Source organism: Anoplophora glabripennis, unplaced genomic scaffold (assembly GCF_000390285.2).
Source record: "Anoplophora glabripennis isolate ALB-LARVAE unplaced genomic scaffold, Agla_2.0 scaffold118, whole genome shotgun sequence".
NCBI classification, from domain to species: Eukaryota; Metazoa; Arthropoda; class Insecta; order Coleoptera; family Cerambycidae; genus Anoplophora; species Anoplophora glabripennis.
Window position 1 is genome coordinate 149809 of NW_019416233.1, and position 14511 is coordinate 164319.

General features: G+C 30.3%; 2 protein-coding genes across 4 annotated transcripts in view; both read right to left on the reverse strand.

The window, feature by feature from the left end:
- Positions 1 to 1204: 1204 nt before the first annotated feature.
- Positions 1205 to 3388, reverse strand: LOC108908846 (delta(3,5)-Delta(2,4)-dienoyl-CoA isomerase, mitochondrial). The gene is made up of 7 exons (XM_018712996.2): positions 3169 to 3388; positions 2970 to 3105; positions 2720 to 2808; positions 2199 to 2443; positions 1855 to 2018; positions 1636 to 1762; positions 1205 to 1346 (listed from the first exon to the last, which is right to left on the reverse strand). The coding sequence occupies exons 1-7, from the start codon at positions 3218 to 3220 to the stop codon at positions 1248 to 1250; spliced, it is 912 nt and encodes a 303-aa protein (XP_018568512.1). The 5' UTR covers positions 3221 to 3388; the 3' UTR covers positions 1205 to 1247.
- Positions 3389 to 4097: 709 nt separating this feature from the next.
- LOC108908843 (ras-GEF domain-containing family member 1B) overlaps positions 4098 to 14511 on the reverse strand; it is a 201133-nt gene continuing 190719 nt past the window's right edge. For all 3 annotated transcript variants that reach the window (XM_018712991.2, XM_018712992.2, XM_018712990.2), the window contains 6 exons: positions 11531 to 11629; positions 8670 to 8965; positions 6897 to 7302; positions 6694 to 6837; positions 6395 to 6597; positions 4098 to 5312 (listed from right to left, as the gene is read on the reverse strand). In XM_018712991.2, the coding sequence (XP_018568507.1) occupies positions 5063 to 5312; positions 6395 to 6597; positions 6694 to 6837; positions 6897 to 7302; positions 8670 to 8965; positions 11531 to 11629 (1398 nt within the window). In that variant the 3' untranslated portion in view covers positions 4098 to 5062. The remainder of the gene's footprint in view (positions 5313 to 6394; positions 6598 to 6693; positions 6838 to 6896; positions 7303 to 8669; positions 8966 to 11530; positions 11630 to 14511) is intronic.

Below are 14511 nucleotides of genomic sequence, written 5' to 3' on the forward strand. Positions count from 1 at the left end.
GATCGATGAAGGCCTTGAAATTTTGAAATGCCCATGTGAGAAATTTTATTGAATTTTTTATATTTTTTTAAAAGCAAAGAAAGATATAAAAATATACGTATATTAGATTCTTTATATTATTTTTAAACATGAGCGATGATGTAATATTGATTTTCTTTTCAATATTTAAGGGCGTCAGGTCAGTGGTGGCAGATAAGGACGCTGACCAGGCTTTTATACCTGATGCGCAAACGTCATGAAATCATAAAATTCGAAAATTGTATTGTCTTTTATTGTCCCTTCATTCTCTCCGGCATATTTTTATTGACAAATCAAACATTCATAAAATTTTTACTAATTTTATGACATGCTTCTGCCCCTTCGCCCACTTCCGGTAAGTTAATATTCAATTGAAACCATGGCGTAAATAAATAAACCCTACATACATGTTTACTTTTTTCTCTAATTGCATGTATGGATTACATAAAAACATTGATTGTATAACAGCACAAAATATATGAAGCTACCGAAATTTTAAGTTTGAAAAACTCATCATCAACTTACTCTAGTCTACTTCAATTGTTCAAATAATCCACGAGTGCTCTGAAGTGATCAAATCGATGCATGTTTTGTGGTGCAGTTGGTTCACTCGGATCATTACGAATAGCCGCAGAAGCAGCCAAAATTGAAATTATCTATGGCGGTAAGCTCACCTGTCAGTCCTGTCACCGGTAAGTTTTGAAAAACATCAAACACTCTATTTGTTTCATTGTAAACTCGAACAAAACTTATTTAACTAGTTATGTGATTATTAATGGTTATGTATTTAAAACGAAAATAGCTGTCGTAAGTCCTGTTTATTTATTATATTTGTCTAAAATTTTGGTAAATTATCTTGTCAAATAACAATAAGCTTCTGCTTATTATTGTTAAATTGTTGCAAATAATATTTGATCTGCTTTAACTTGTCTCTATAAATGCAATTATGAGCTATTTACCATAGTTTTCAAACCGTTTGTTCTTATCACAGATCTCGTAAAGTGGATGGTTCTTATCCACGACTGTTTATTTCCAGAATTAAAACAATAGTCAAGAAGTTACAAAAGAATATAACATTTCTTATATAATTGTGTTATCTGTTATATAAACAGAAAACGGGGCATGATTTTTCACACATATTTATTAGAAAAAGTACAAGTATCAAGGACAACAAAAGAAAAGAAAAAACCTTATAAAAAATATAATTTTGCTTTATAAGATCATAGATTTTAGAGTTTTGAAAATTTAACATTATGTTCTTTACTAATTTGTGCCATTGACGCTTCAGCAAAATCTTCACTTTGCAACATCAGTTGATTCCAGAATGCCTGAAATAATAAATTAAAATATGAAAAAAACTGAAAAATCCTGCAAAAATCATATCGTATTTTAATTAACGCATTACAAATTTTTCTTTTGACTTTTGAACTAAATTTTATTTTTTCATTCAAACTTTTAGCGAAAGTTGTTAAAACCCAAAATAAACAAATTCATTTATTTATTCTTTGTAGTGAACAAATCACTTTTAGTACTAATAATTAAAAATTGAGGAAAGGGTAAGAGATTTACTAAGCGGTATTTGCTCATATCATAAGAAGACAGAAGGAACAAACTTACGATTTGATCAAGTCCATCTTGAACTGAGTGATCCCTTGAGTACACAATGCTTGTCTTTGTTCCTTGTACAGCAACTGGACTCTTTTTAGCGATTGATAGAGCAATTTTTAAGACTTCTTCAAGCATTCTGAAAAAAGCAATATCAAAATTTACTAAAGCTACATTATAGTACCTTAGTAAAGCACAAGTACATTTGACTGCATTTAATTATATACTTACTTTTCTTTATTTTCAAATACTCGTGACACAAAACCAGAACTTAATGCCTCATCTGCATGCATTTTTCTCGCTGTATAGCAAAGTTCCCTTGCTAAACTATCTGATCCAATTACTTTTGGTAACCTTTGAAGAGTTCCAACATCAGCTGCCATTCCAATATCTACCTAATATTTAAAATTAAAAACAAATCCAAGATTATGAATATTATTTTTTTATAATTCAATTTTTGCAATTTAAATTGGAGCTCGTAACTTCGCACAAAACGACAGTGCTTATACCAAAATCCACACACAATTTTTCAATCAGGAAAACATTTTCTAATGTCTCATTAGCATAATACTTACCTCCTTTACTTGAAACCACGCATCTTTCGTACAGTAGCGCATGTCGGCCGCAGTAATCATATCAACTCCAGCTCCTACGCATGCTGAGTGCACAGCAGCTATAACGGGTTTCTTGCATAATTCCAAAGACGTTATACTTTTCTGGTATTTTACAACAAAATTATAAAAAATTTTAGCTCTCCTTGCTACATCGTCTTGTGCCGCTATTATAGGAGACGTTTCCATTAAATTAGCGAAATCAATGCCTGCAAAAATATTTCGCTTATATGTGTTTCAATAATAACATACGTATGTTATGAATCTTCTTAAATCCATATCATAATTTCAGGTGAATGTTCCTCGAGTTGTTTTAGGTCCAAAAAACCTAATCAACCAAGAATCGACATTTTTTTAACATATTTGGCATAAGCTGTTTCAAACAGTGATAAACACAAATAGTATACATGTTCTATTTTCCTTATTTGTAACAATATCATAATTTTCAAGCAGTAAATGTTTGTATTTTTTGATGTATTGCTTACCTGCCGTAAAGAGCCTACCAGCTCCAGACAAAACAACTACTCTACAATTCTCATCTTCATTTAATTCATTGAAACATTTTCCTATTTCCCTAAAAAGAAAAGGTTTTACCGCCATCATAAGATTAAGTATTTAGGACCGTTTTTTTAAGAACAGGAAATGTTCAGGTTTTTATTTTCGATATAAGTTCAGTGCAAAAAATTGTTTAATTATGTTACGTTCCTACGTAACAAAAAAAAGTTTTGTACTTACAACCACATGGTCTTGTTTAAAGCGTTGAGCTTATCAGGTCTATTTAATGAGACGTGATATACAAACTCATGTGGTACAGACACGGAGAGTGTTTCAAATGCCATAGTCGAAGACAGTCTATTCACGAAATTTTTTCCTGAAATGTTGAAACGATGTTGATTTGAATAGTGGGGAATAATGAAAATATAACTGTACTTACTACACATATGCAATAAAGTGGATACTGGTTTGGATAATGTTGATACTGACATTTTTTTAACACTATGGTATATCTAAATTAAAATAGTTTTAAATAATTTGTTATTCTAAAATGAACCTTTGACCTTTGTACTTTAATTATTATGATATGAGTTTGAAATGATTAAAAATACATAGAATAAATTTATTTATTTAGGGTTAAGTTTATATTGTAGAATTGTTTGTAAAAAAATAAATATCCAGTAAAAAAGAGCTTAAAACCTTAGAAAAAGAAAAAGTGTTTTTTAAGTTTTATACTTAACCTAAAAATATTTCTAGGTTATGAATATAAATCCATTTTCTACCTGTGCTATTCCATGATTGGGCAACACAATATACGTTGACAACTTGTAGATTTTTGTACATTTTTAATTTTCACATCTTCAGTCTACATAATCCCCAGAATAGAAAGAGAATTTTGATAACTGCATTTTTTTGGACGTTATAAAATCTAAAGTAAGTAGAAGTAATAAGTATTTTATTAACTCGTCATGGATTTTATATGATTTGATATTTTTAAACAGAATAGGAAAAAATAAATTGAATTCTTCGCTGTTCATACAAAAAAAGCAGCGGTATGCGTTGTCAAGTCATAATTCACATTTCTTTTTTAAATTTCTTGGTAGGTACATCATACTACTATTTTATATATTTACTAATACTATTGCATAAAATAAACTATTAAAGTGGTCAATTTTTGTGGATAACATGCATATGTTAATATCATTGATGTCTCTATGTTGAAATGGTTATATTTAAGCAATTATTGCTTGTAAAAACTTGAAAAATCTTTATTTACCTATTAAAATTTTATTCTTAGGATAAAGATTGAACTGGTGCGGGTTCAGCCTGTGTTCGGACTAGGAATAAAAAAACAAACATTTTTTTAGTTCATTTATACATAAAACAATTTGATACAATACAAATCATTTATACATTTTATAAATAGCTACAATGCAGCATGTAGTTAGCAATGCAAATCTTATCTAGTGACTAGAATACTGATAAAATTAAGTCTTTTTTAAGTTGTTTAATATCTAATGCAGTGTGCGGCAAAGCATGTAGTAAACTTACATTACAATGCAATAGTTAAAATTAAATCACATCTGTTACAATAGTTACATTCTTAATATCCACATACTTATACATACATTTATGTATGTTATTTGAAGAATATACGAGTGCAGTAATGGCATTTCATCTATAACAAATGTGATTGTGTAATTCCTGACATAATAAATACTTTTACTTTAGATAAATACTGTTAATACATTGGTCAATATATATATTAAGTACTTTATAAATATTTGTAAAAACACTGAGGTACAAAATATTACAAATAGGTACAAAATCGGTTCTATGTAAAAATTTTATAAATTGAGTATTTCTTTAATTATGACGTAAGTGTAAAGTACATCAACAAATTTTTTATTTAAATATAAACTATGCAATCACAATTAAATATTTCGATAGGCATAAGCAAGTTCTTGTATGGAACAGAACTTCTAAAACATCTAATAATGGCAATTAGGTACTTAACAAAATGAATCCAGTGTTCAACACTGCTTTAAAATTAAACAAATAAATAAGGTACATAACAAATTGTGCATGTTTAAAAACTAAAACTATAATTAGAAAGCTAGAAAATCACAATTGGTATCAATATAACTCAATACTTTTTATGGGATAAGAAAAATAATTTCGCTTTTAAAAAACCTAATAAATTATAAAAACTGTACATAACCTATACCTATATACACAGGATTAAAAATAAAATTGAAAAACAAAGTTAACAAACAAAACATTCACAAAACAATAAAATTTGTACATTTAAACCAACTTTTCTAACCATTCACCTAATTTGGAGTAGTTACATCCGCTTTTAAAGTTTTACACCTTTCTTTTTCTTGATTGTTATCCGGCGGTTCACACTCGAAACTAGCCAGAGCTAAAGCATTTTCGTTTAGAATGGGCCCGTGTTGCAACAAAGATATAATCTTTGGATCCTTCTCGAACGGACAAGTTACTTGTTTCCATGCCATGAACTCTGTTACTTGTTTCGCCAGTTGCCAGAATTTTTCAAAATTAATATGGCCATTTGGCAGCCTGAAACACAAAAATATAATTGAGAATACCACGAGTATTTTGTGACAAATTGTACAATCAGTTTTATCGGTAGTGATCCCAGATTAATTCAAGATTTTTTTTGGAGCATTTAATAGAATATTAAAGGAAAACACAAATAACTGTATATTTTTTCTATTGATTCGTAGTAAACTGAAATAATAATATACAGACAAAACCATATACTTATCACTTCTTTTTGTAACGCTTTGCTCAACTGTTGAAATAAAAGTAGCCATATTTTATTCATTTGAGATCACAATTAATCTTTCTTAATTGACCAATGAGCATCTAGAACAACAGAAGAGCTGAGATCTCAGGTAAATAAAACATGGTCATTGGAAATACAATTTTGTAATCAGCTTTTTATTATTTTAGAAATATAGCAGTTTACTCCAGTTTGTTATTAAAAATAACACTTCTTATTTTGATTTTGTGCCCAAAATTAATAAGCACTGTGCTTAGGTCATCATGGAAAGCCTTTTAATCACTTGTCTCATCCAAAAGGTCCCCCTGTATATTTTTCTGGAACTTTCAGTATCTACAGGTTTAATAACTGTTTTGGTTGTGACATTTTACAGACCCTGTAATTGTTATTTCTCATTATATCTAGTTGTAATCAGCAAAATCAGTTAATCTTATCTTATTCGCATTACTAAACTAATTTTGAAAATCTGATTAAAGAAAAATGTGTTAATTATTATGATTTTATTCTCAAATAAAAAATTGGGAAGTGTGACAAAAAAATGAAAGGAATGAATTTTGTCACCAATTTCCTCCAAACGGTTCACAAGTTGAAGCCAAAACCAATTTTAATGAAAATCTGTCGAGTAGTAATTAAAATCGTAAAATAAGGTAAAATGTTTGCACAAGCGAAAAGGTGCGAAAGTGACAATATGTATTCTTAAAATAATTTTCATGTGACCACCCTGTACATTTCATCATGAAACATCTTGTATTGCTGAAACAATTTTAAGTTTGCGATTCGAAATTTAAGTACAGGATTTTTAAACTATTTTTTGCTGTAATACAAACTTTCAGACAATAATTACAGTCAATCTTACCTGTTTGCACACCCTTGATTGAGAAAATAAAGGTCTTTTACAAGTAAACTAAAAAATGGAATGACGATTCTTTGCCTCTGATCGGTGGCCCCTGCACTTCTCCACATAGCAGCTTTTAACGTACTTCTATAACTGCTGAAGTTGCTACTCGGATCCATTTGATGTTCTAATATTGCAAACTTTCCTGACTGGATTTTGCTCCACTAAAATATATAAATTATTTGTTATTCAATGATAATTGATGTTCATTTTTGTTGACCAAACTGTAAATTTTAATACATACAAAACAAGATACTTACAGTTTTCTTCAGTCTTGAAATTGGCGACATATTTAGTCCAGCGATGATTGCCATTAAACTGTTAAAGTTTCCAATATTAAAACATTCTCTTCCAGTTTCTATCCAAAATTCTACAACTCGCACTCTCATTTTCTTCTTTTGGTACTAGAAATACAAATAATATTTAATTATAATTTCTTACACGCCACCACATCAAAACTTACTTTACAAACTTGCGTTGCTACGAAATAGCTCAGTCTATTAAACCATTGGACGTATTGTTCCAAATTATGCGTTTTCTTCATGTCTTTAAAAGAGGTCTCTAGATTTGGGTTTTCCTTAGCAAATGCCTGAACGAATTCTTCAGGGCCAATGAAGGATAACCTCTCTAGCTCCACATGCGTTAATTGTTGAGCAAGCATTGCAGGATTAGGACATATTTCCGATATGTCAGTGCAATTTTCATCTAAAGAACCGGTCTGGGTTTCCAGGGATTTTTCATAAGCTTCAAGCGCCGTCAATCTGGGGTGTAGATTATGGAGCAACGAGGACACATTCGCTCTAAGGCTGGAGTTAAGTGCACAACATTGTTGTGTTATTTTTCGAACATGCTCCATCATTCTTTCATCCCTAAAAAAACAAATACATTAATAATTTTGTACAAAATCACGCCGATCCTATCAAATTGGAAGGGCGTAAAATTTTGAGAAATTTTAAAAATTTTTATAAAAAGGAATTTTTGTTCAGTTTCTTCTGCTATTCCAGTGGCGTACGCCTTGTTTTTCTATAACTTCCAATTGAGTTATCACTCAATTTTATATTTTTTGAAATGTAACTTTATGGTATTTATGCAAAAAAGTTTTCAAATTTTTATTATACAGGTTTGGAAAGTCCCCATGGTACATCGGCTGTTACGTGAGAGCGTTAAAATAAGTCATAGAAATCCGTGCGATAGAGAAATAAGATCCACTTCCACTTGTAATTCAGCAACCGGTGGTCATCTTTGTTTTCGTCGTTTGCCTTTTCTTTAATATATGTCACTACTTATACAATTCCGACTCCAGTATTCCGATATGTTAATACAATCCGTTAACAGAGGGCAGCAAAACGCGTAACAAAGAAAACATTTTACAGTAGCTAGTAGATACCTCTGTTTGTAAATATAGTGACCTTGTTTCCTCTATTGAGAAGTTATACAAATGGAGTATAGTGCTCAGCTGCATTTAAAGTTCATTTAGTTGTTATTTAAGTATACTTTGCCCTCCGTTAACGGATTGTATTAACATATCGAAATACCGGAGTCGGAATTGTATAAGTAGTGACATCTATTAAAGAAAAGGCAAAGACGAAAACAAAGATGACTACCGGTTGCTGAACTACAATTGGAAGTGGATCTTATTTGTGGAAGGGCGAAAAGGGCGGTGACTATGAGACGCCTTCATTATAGCCATCCTTCTCTATCGCNAAGCCAAACGACGAAAATAAAGATGACCACCGGTCGCTGAATTACAAGTAGAAGTGGATCTTATTTGTGGAAGGGCGAAACAGCCATCCTTCTCTATCGCACGGATTTCTATGACTTACTTTATCGCTCTTACGTAACCAATCTCTGACATACTTCTTGAGAAACTCTTTATATTATTTTTTATTGGAAAATTTGTTTAAAAAATATGGATGAAATAGCAAGTAGCGTAAAATTATATATCGCAAAATTTGCTGTTTTTCTTATTAGATAGAATAAAATCATCAATACAATATTATAAATTACCTTAAATTACTTGTTTTTGTTTGCTTCAACTGTAATTTCCTAGAATACCTATGTGTAAATTGAGATTAAACTGAATTGTTTGCTTATATTTTTTTGCACAACAGTTTAAAAAAATATGTTATCTGAAGTACTGACTGTGTTGTTTGTATAAAAATCCTACGCAAAACTATTAATTCGCTTATTAATAAAAATTACTAATAGCTAAACTAAGGATTAAGGCTTTTCTCACCTGAAGTCGTAAGGAAAAGTTTCAGTCCATTCGGCCAGCAACTGCACCAAATGTTCAGCGAATCGAGCCTGTCCTGGATGCGAACTTCCCGCGGCGGTGCTTCCTAGACCCTGCTGCGTCTCGCAGAGATTCCGCACCTTGGCGAGGAGATCGTGTGGCTTGATGAATAGGCGCGAGGACAAAAGAAATGCAAATAAGTATGCCCTGTCTGGATAGTACACGTCGGTGGGGACCATGTGCTGAATTAGAGTCTCCAAAGGGCCTGATACCAGATTCCCGTCCCGGTAAACCAATGCCTAAATTAATTAACTTAATTAATCTACACAAGAAAGCGAGAAATCCTCGGGTTCGAACACTTCCAGACTGAGTACTGGAAAGTCAATATGGGCTAAACTGGACTGCCGTATCGGAAATAAAGGTTTATAGGGATCATCGGACAAATTGTTTACATAATAGGCCCTTTTTACAACACAACGCGGTTAGCAGTTAAGCGGGGTTACACTGGACGCGAGATCGTGCGTTAAATGTCAGAAATGTCAGATTAAAAGAATTATGTATATAGAAAACTAGCAAGCATTGCAGGAAATCGGATAGAGCGAATAGGAAACCATAACGTATTCGACTTGAATCAACGTAGTTATTTTTCTCAATATCATAAATTATAAATGTGAAAATCCTAATTTTTCTTAAAAAATTTGATTAAAAAAATTTTTTCAATATATTAAGATTTTTTTGTTTAACTTTTTAATTAAATATTCTATATTTTTTTATATTTTTAAAGATTATTTAAATTTATTTAATTTGTTTCTATTTCCGAAATACAAATGTTTAGTTTCAGAATCTTTTTCATGGTAAGGCTTTTTAATTTATATCGACGCTCTATATTTAAAAATATTATATACAGGGTGTTCTACTTAAAATCGAAACACCTTAATTATACTTATTTATATGGCATTTCTTATTTTAAAAGCAACTTCAGTTCTTATTGTGAGGATGGATTTATTTATCCTCAAATAACAAAACCGCCTGAGAAAACACATTATAGTGTTACAGTTTCAAAACTGATAGCATTTTTTTATTCATATTTTCAGTTTTATCAGTTTCTCGTTATTGCAATTTAATTTAATGTAGTAGTTTGTAATGTGATAAAGGTGCACTTCTAGATTAGAATACACAATAGTATGATATAAATTTGTCGTATCTAAAAAAATTACTGACGTAAATGAATAAAGTCGGTAGAATTTAGATATTAAAAAAGTGGTCCATTAAAGAAAAACAATGTCTGCGATATTCAATTGATTTTTCTAAAAAAGAAATTTTGAAACAAAAAAGTTACCATGTTGTATGGTTATATATCTTCTAACTGAACACATTTCTGTTGAGCCCTAAAATGCGCTAATCCAAAAAAGATAATAAACTAATATACATTATAAATGCTTTCATAAGTTAACCCTTATGGGCTCCGATCCCTATTCCTTTACTTCGCCGCTACGAATCTTACCTGTACCTAACGAATTCGTATGGACTTCTGGTACGACTAAAATACTTTCTTTTCATTATTTTAGTTCGAACAACAAGTGTCAAAGCAAATTGATTTCACTTACTGCACCAGAAATGCTATCATCATAGGTCCAAAAATGTAAGCAGTATTGCAATGGAGAAAAATTTTGTTTTACAGATATTTTATCAACGAAATAAAAAAGATTCGTCATTAATGATGCGTGTATATCCTTCTTATTAATTTACTGACATGACATTAGGTACGATAAAAATGAGTTGATTTGTATAGGAGATAGAAAATGTATGAACTGTCATAAAATGAGAACCTTGATTGATCTGATTAGAGATTACGTAATAAATAGACTTAAAAATAAATAAAGCAACTGGCGCCCAGTATGGAATAAGCATACCGGTTTTCGTTATGACTAATGATATAGCTAGGAGCGATTGTAACTGGGTACCTTGTTGGTTGGATGATTCAAGATAAGGTTATGGAACACGTAACGTAAATAACAACAACACCAAAGGCTTACCCGAGTATAAACGTGGTTTATTTGAATCTATTCTATAACTTTTATTGAAATGTTCATTTGACCTTTTTTATGATAGATATAAAAGAAACTGTCTACAGTAGGAACTTTTTCTTCAATTTTTTTTTGTTAGTAGTCATAAGATTTGAAATTTTCAAGAAGTTATAAAATCAATGCTTATAGTATGCAATTATGTGCGTACAGTATATTTAATATAAAAAATATGAACCTCAATTTTTTAACTTACTATGACAATGATAAGGATACTCCGTATAAATGCCAATATTTTGAGTAAGTACCAGTTAAGATTTGGTTAAAACTAATCAGAGTATCAAACATCTACTGAAGATATTGATCCTAAATTTACTAAACAATTAATTTTATATGTAATAGATCATCAAAATGGATCTAAAAAGAATACAAATTTATCTTATTCTAAATTTTAACTCTTCCTAATATGATATATCGGATTTCTTAGTTTTCAAATTTGGTGCCAATATTTTAACTTACAACTATAAACATTCCGAAACTGAATCAATTTTTTCTTCTGTGATTAACGTAAAGAAAACATTTCGTTTATTTAATTTTTAACGTAGGTACACGGCTTGTCAGAAAATGCTTTAGATTAGTACCTTGTCAGTTAAAGTGTACCGTTTTTTAAATTCCAATCACTGGGTCATTGTTACGAAATCTCAATTCCTAATAATTATCTATATTTATCGTGATGATTATTAATAACGATGAACAATTCAAAAGCAGAGATTAGCAAGTTATTCGTCAACAGCCTAGACAGTTTTGTTAATCCTAAATGAAATAAAAAGTAAATCTTACGTTATCTTGCTGCAAACCAGAATCCGCAGAACCCTCTTGGCTGGCTTCGCCGTTAAAAATCGTGGAGAAACTTTTAGTCTGTGGTGTTTGTGGCAAGCTCTGTGAAATTATTAACGTTAGTATTATTATTTGCGATACATTACAAGTATTAATTTATAAGTAACATTACGAATAAAATATAAGTAGGGCAACTAACTTCGAAAGAAATAGATGTTAATTAAAGATTATAAGGGAAACCCTCTCACTAACACGCACACACACACAGTTGGAGTCTCGTGCAACTTAAGTATGGATTGTACGGCTTCAAATCTTTATCTCCGATAAGAATTTTGATTATTCAGTTCAAAAATAACACTTTGTGATAAGCTTATTATTAAATAAAAATATATTTGAAAAGAGCAGTGTTTATCAGTTACACGTAATTCTTCAAATAGTTCTAACTCCAGTTTACACACTATATACTACTTATAATTACAGTGAATATATCTAAATCTGCATTTGCAATTGACACTTCTTACAAGTCATTAATGGCTTTTTCGAAATACTAATTGCCTGATATAAAAATTCTACTTAAGAAGTTCAGTGCTGTGCAAATTTCGCTGAAATTTGCTTATATTTGTATAATCTAGAAATTATCGCACGAGTTCTGACGGATCTGAAGAATATAATTTAGTTCAATTATAGTAAAAAAAAAATTTTTTTGTACAAAATATAATACAATCTTTTTATTATTTAAAATGTAATGTATTTATTTTATTAAACTTTAAAAATAACCATACTGATTAAAATTTGCAATCAAAAATAGGGAAAATAAGAATTTTATTTTTATAACAAATTTTTTTTTTATTGCAAATAACATAAATAATCAAAAATCCTTTTCACTCTCGTCTTCCTTTTCTATTCTATTCTTAAAATTACTATTTCTATTCGTAAAATATAGCTACAATGTGTATTCATCAATGCTTCAAAATACGCGTTCTGATATCTGCAAAAATATGTTTGGTTTTTTCACCCATAACTCGCTATCAAAACCATTTTGTAGTTTTTTTCAATGGCTATAAGACGGACCAATTTTATTTTCGTCATAACTCGCTTAGGTTTGATGCTAGGGACTTTTATAAAAAATAAAAATAAAGGTTTTTTCAGGCACTTTAAAAAGGTTCTATGAGTATTCCCTGAAAAATGCATTGGTTTTTGGATATTTCACGTTCAAACTTTCAATTTTGGCGTTTGAAGAATAAGAACCAACATTTAACAAGCTATTACTCCGCTTGTATCGGGTCTACAGATACTATAAACACCATTATTTTAGTTTTTTTATAAGCTACATTTATGACAATGATTTTTTGATAAAATACTCACTTTTTAAGTTATTCGCCAAAAACCGTCTGAAAAAGTGTTTTTTTTTTTTTTTGGTTAAAAAATGTACACTTTCACTCGCGAATAAGTCGAAATGTATCGATTTTCAGAAAAAACTTTATACTACAAAAGTTGCTTAGAATTTGTCAATATATCCATTATATATATTTTCAATGAAACATTTTTCACCCCCGAGAAGGGGTGGCATCATCCACCCCCAGGATAAAAGCAACCCCCGGTACAAGGTCAACTTTGAAATAGAGGGTAAGTAGAACCTAAATCCAAATTGTTTTGAAAATCGGTGCTGTTTGGCAAAATTATACAGGAAAATGGTCATTGATTGGACTAATTGCTAATAGCTGGCTTCACTAAGTACCTATTTTTAAAGTCACGTCTTCGAAGGCACCTTGAATATATTCTTTTTATTTTGCCAGATGTCAGTGAAATTGAAAATATTAATTTAGATGTTCCATTGAAAACTTTTTTTTTTCAAAAAAGGTATTCTTCATTTATTTCGGTAAAATAAACGGCTACCGAAATAAATCGCTATTTGAGACAGACAGGAACAACTAAAATTTATTTTTTGTAGAAATTCCTTCGACTGCCAAAATTTAAAAGCCTTTGAAAATGTTGATCATTATTTAAGAGGAACATTAAATATAACCATTTACATAGTAATACAAAATCAGAAAAAGGTAAACATCACTTGGGCGTGTTTTTAAAATTAGCTCCTCGTACACATTTTTATTCTACGAATGTTTTTTTCGGTACATATGTAATAACATTCCGGGATTATTACAAATCTAATCGCATTGTGTTCTTTTCAGCAAAAGTTTGTTTTTTGTATTTAGGGTGTTGAGTTCTTCTGGTGGATCTCACAGGAGAAGAAAGTCTAAGGGATTTAGATCGGGTGACCTAAGTGTCTGTACGTATTGACACATTGAAAGCTTAAAATGAGGTGGTGCAAATCGTGCATCTGGTTCATTTTGAACACTTGCCTAGTAAATGTATATTTTTAATCTTTAATTTGTTTCTCTTAATCTATTTCAAAGGCTTTTGGACTTTGGACAAAATGGCGATTGTAAAAAATTAAACTCTAGTTGTTGCTGCCCTTGTACTTATTATTTTTACTATTAGGTATTTCGAAAATCGATTTATCGCGAAAACCGTTCATTTTATCGAAATAAATGAAAAGTACCTTTCATTTTAAAGGAAATTGTTCTGAGTATCTAAAAATAATATTTTCAATTTAAAGAATAAAAGGTATGCTTTAACAAAGTGGTCTTACCCCTTTGTTAAAGTCTACGACACTGGTGATTAAACAGTATAAAATTTTGAAACTACGTATTTCAAATATTAAAAATAAAACTAAATTTTATTCAAATAAATAATGTCTTTTGCTATAACTATAGCCTTGTACTTTGTTTTATTGCTTTGAGTTCATACTCTAATTCATTTGAACTAGGTAGCTTGGCATTTTTCAATGGTTGATCTTTCGCGTAAACAGAAAACGTCACAGAAAACGTGGCCTACATTCACGCACAACATTGTCATTCATACCCTTTAGTTTAATATTGTGATTAAAGTTAATGGGATGATCTGAACACATGCACTGTTATTTA

Coding starts and splice junctions, on each gene's coding strand:
- LOC108908846 (XM_018712996.2), bottom strand. CDS start 3,220: ATGTCAGTATCAACATTATCCAAACCAGTATCCACTTTATTGCATATG. Junction 3,106..3,168: donor CACTTTATTGCATATGTGTA/GTAAGTACAGTT, acceptor TCAACATTTCAG/GAAAAAATTTCGTGAATAGA. Junction 2,019..2,198: donor CGTGGTTTCAAGTAAAGGAG/GTAAGTATTATG, acceptor TTTAAATATTAG/GTAGATATTGGAATGGCAGC.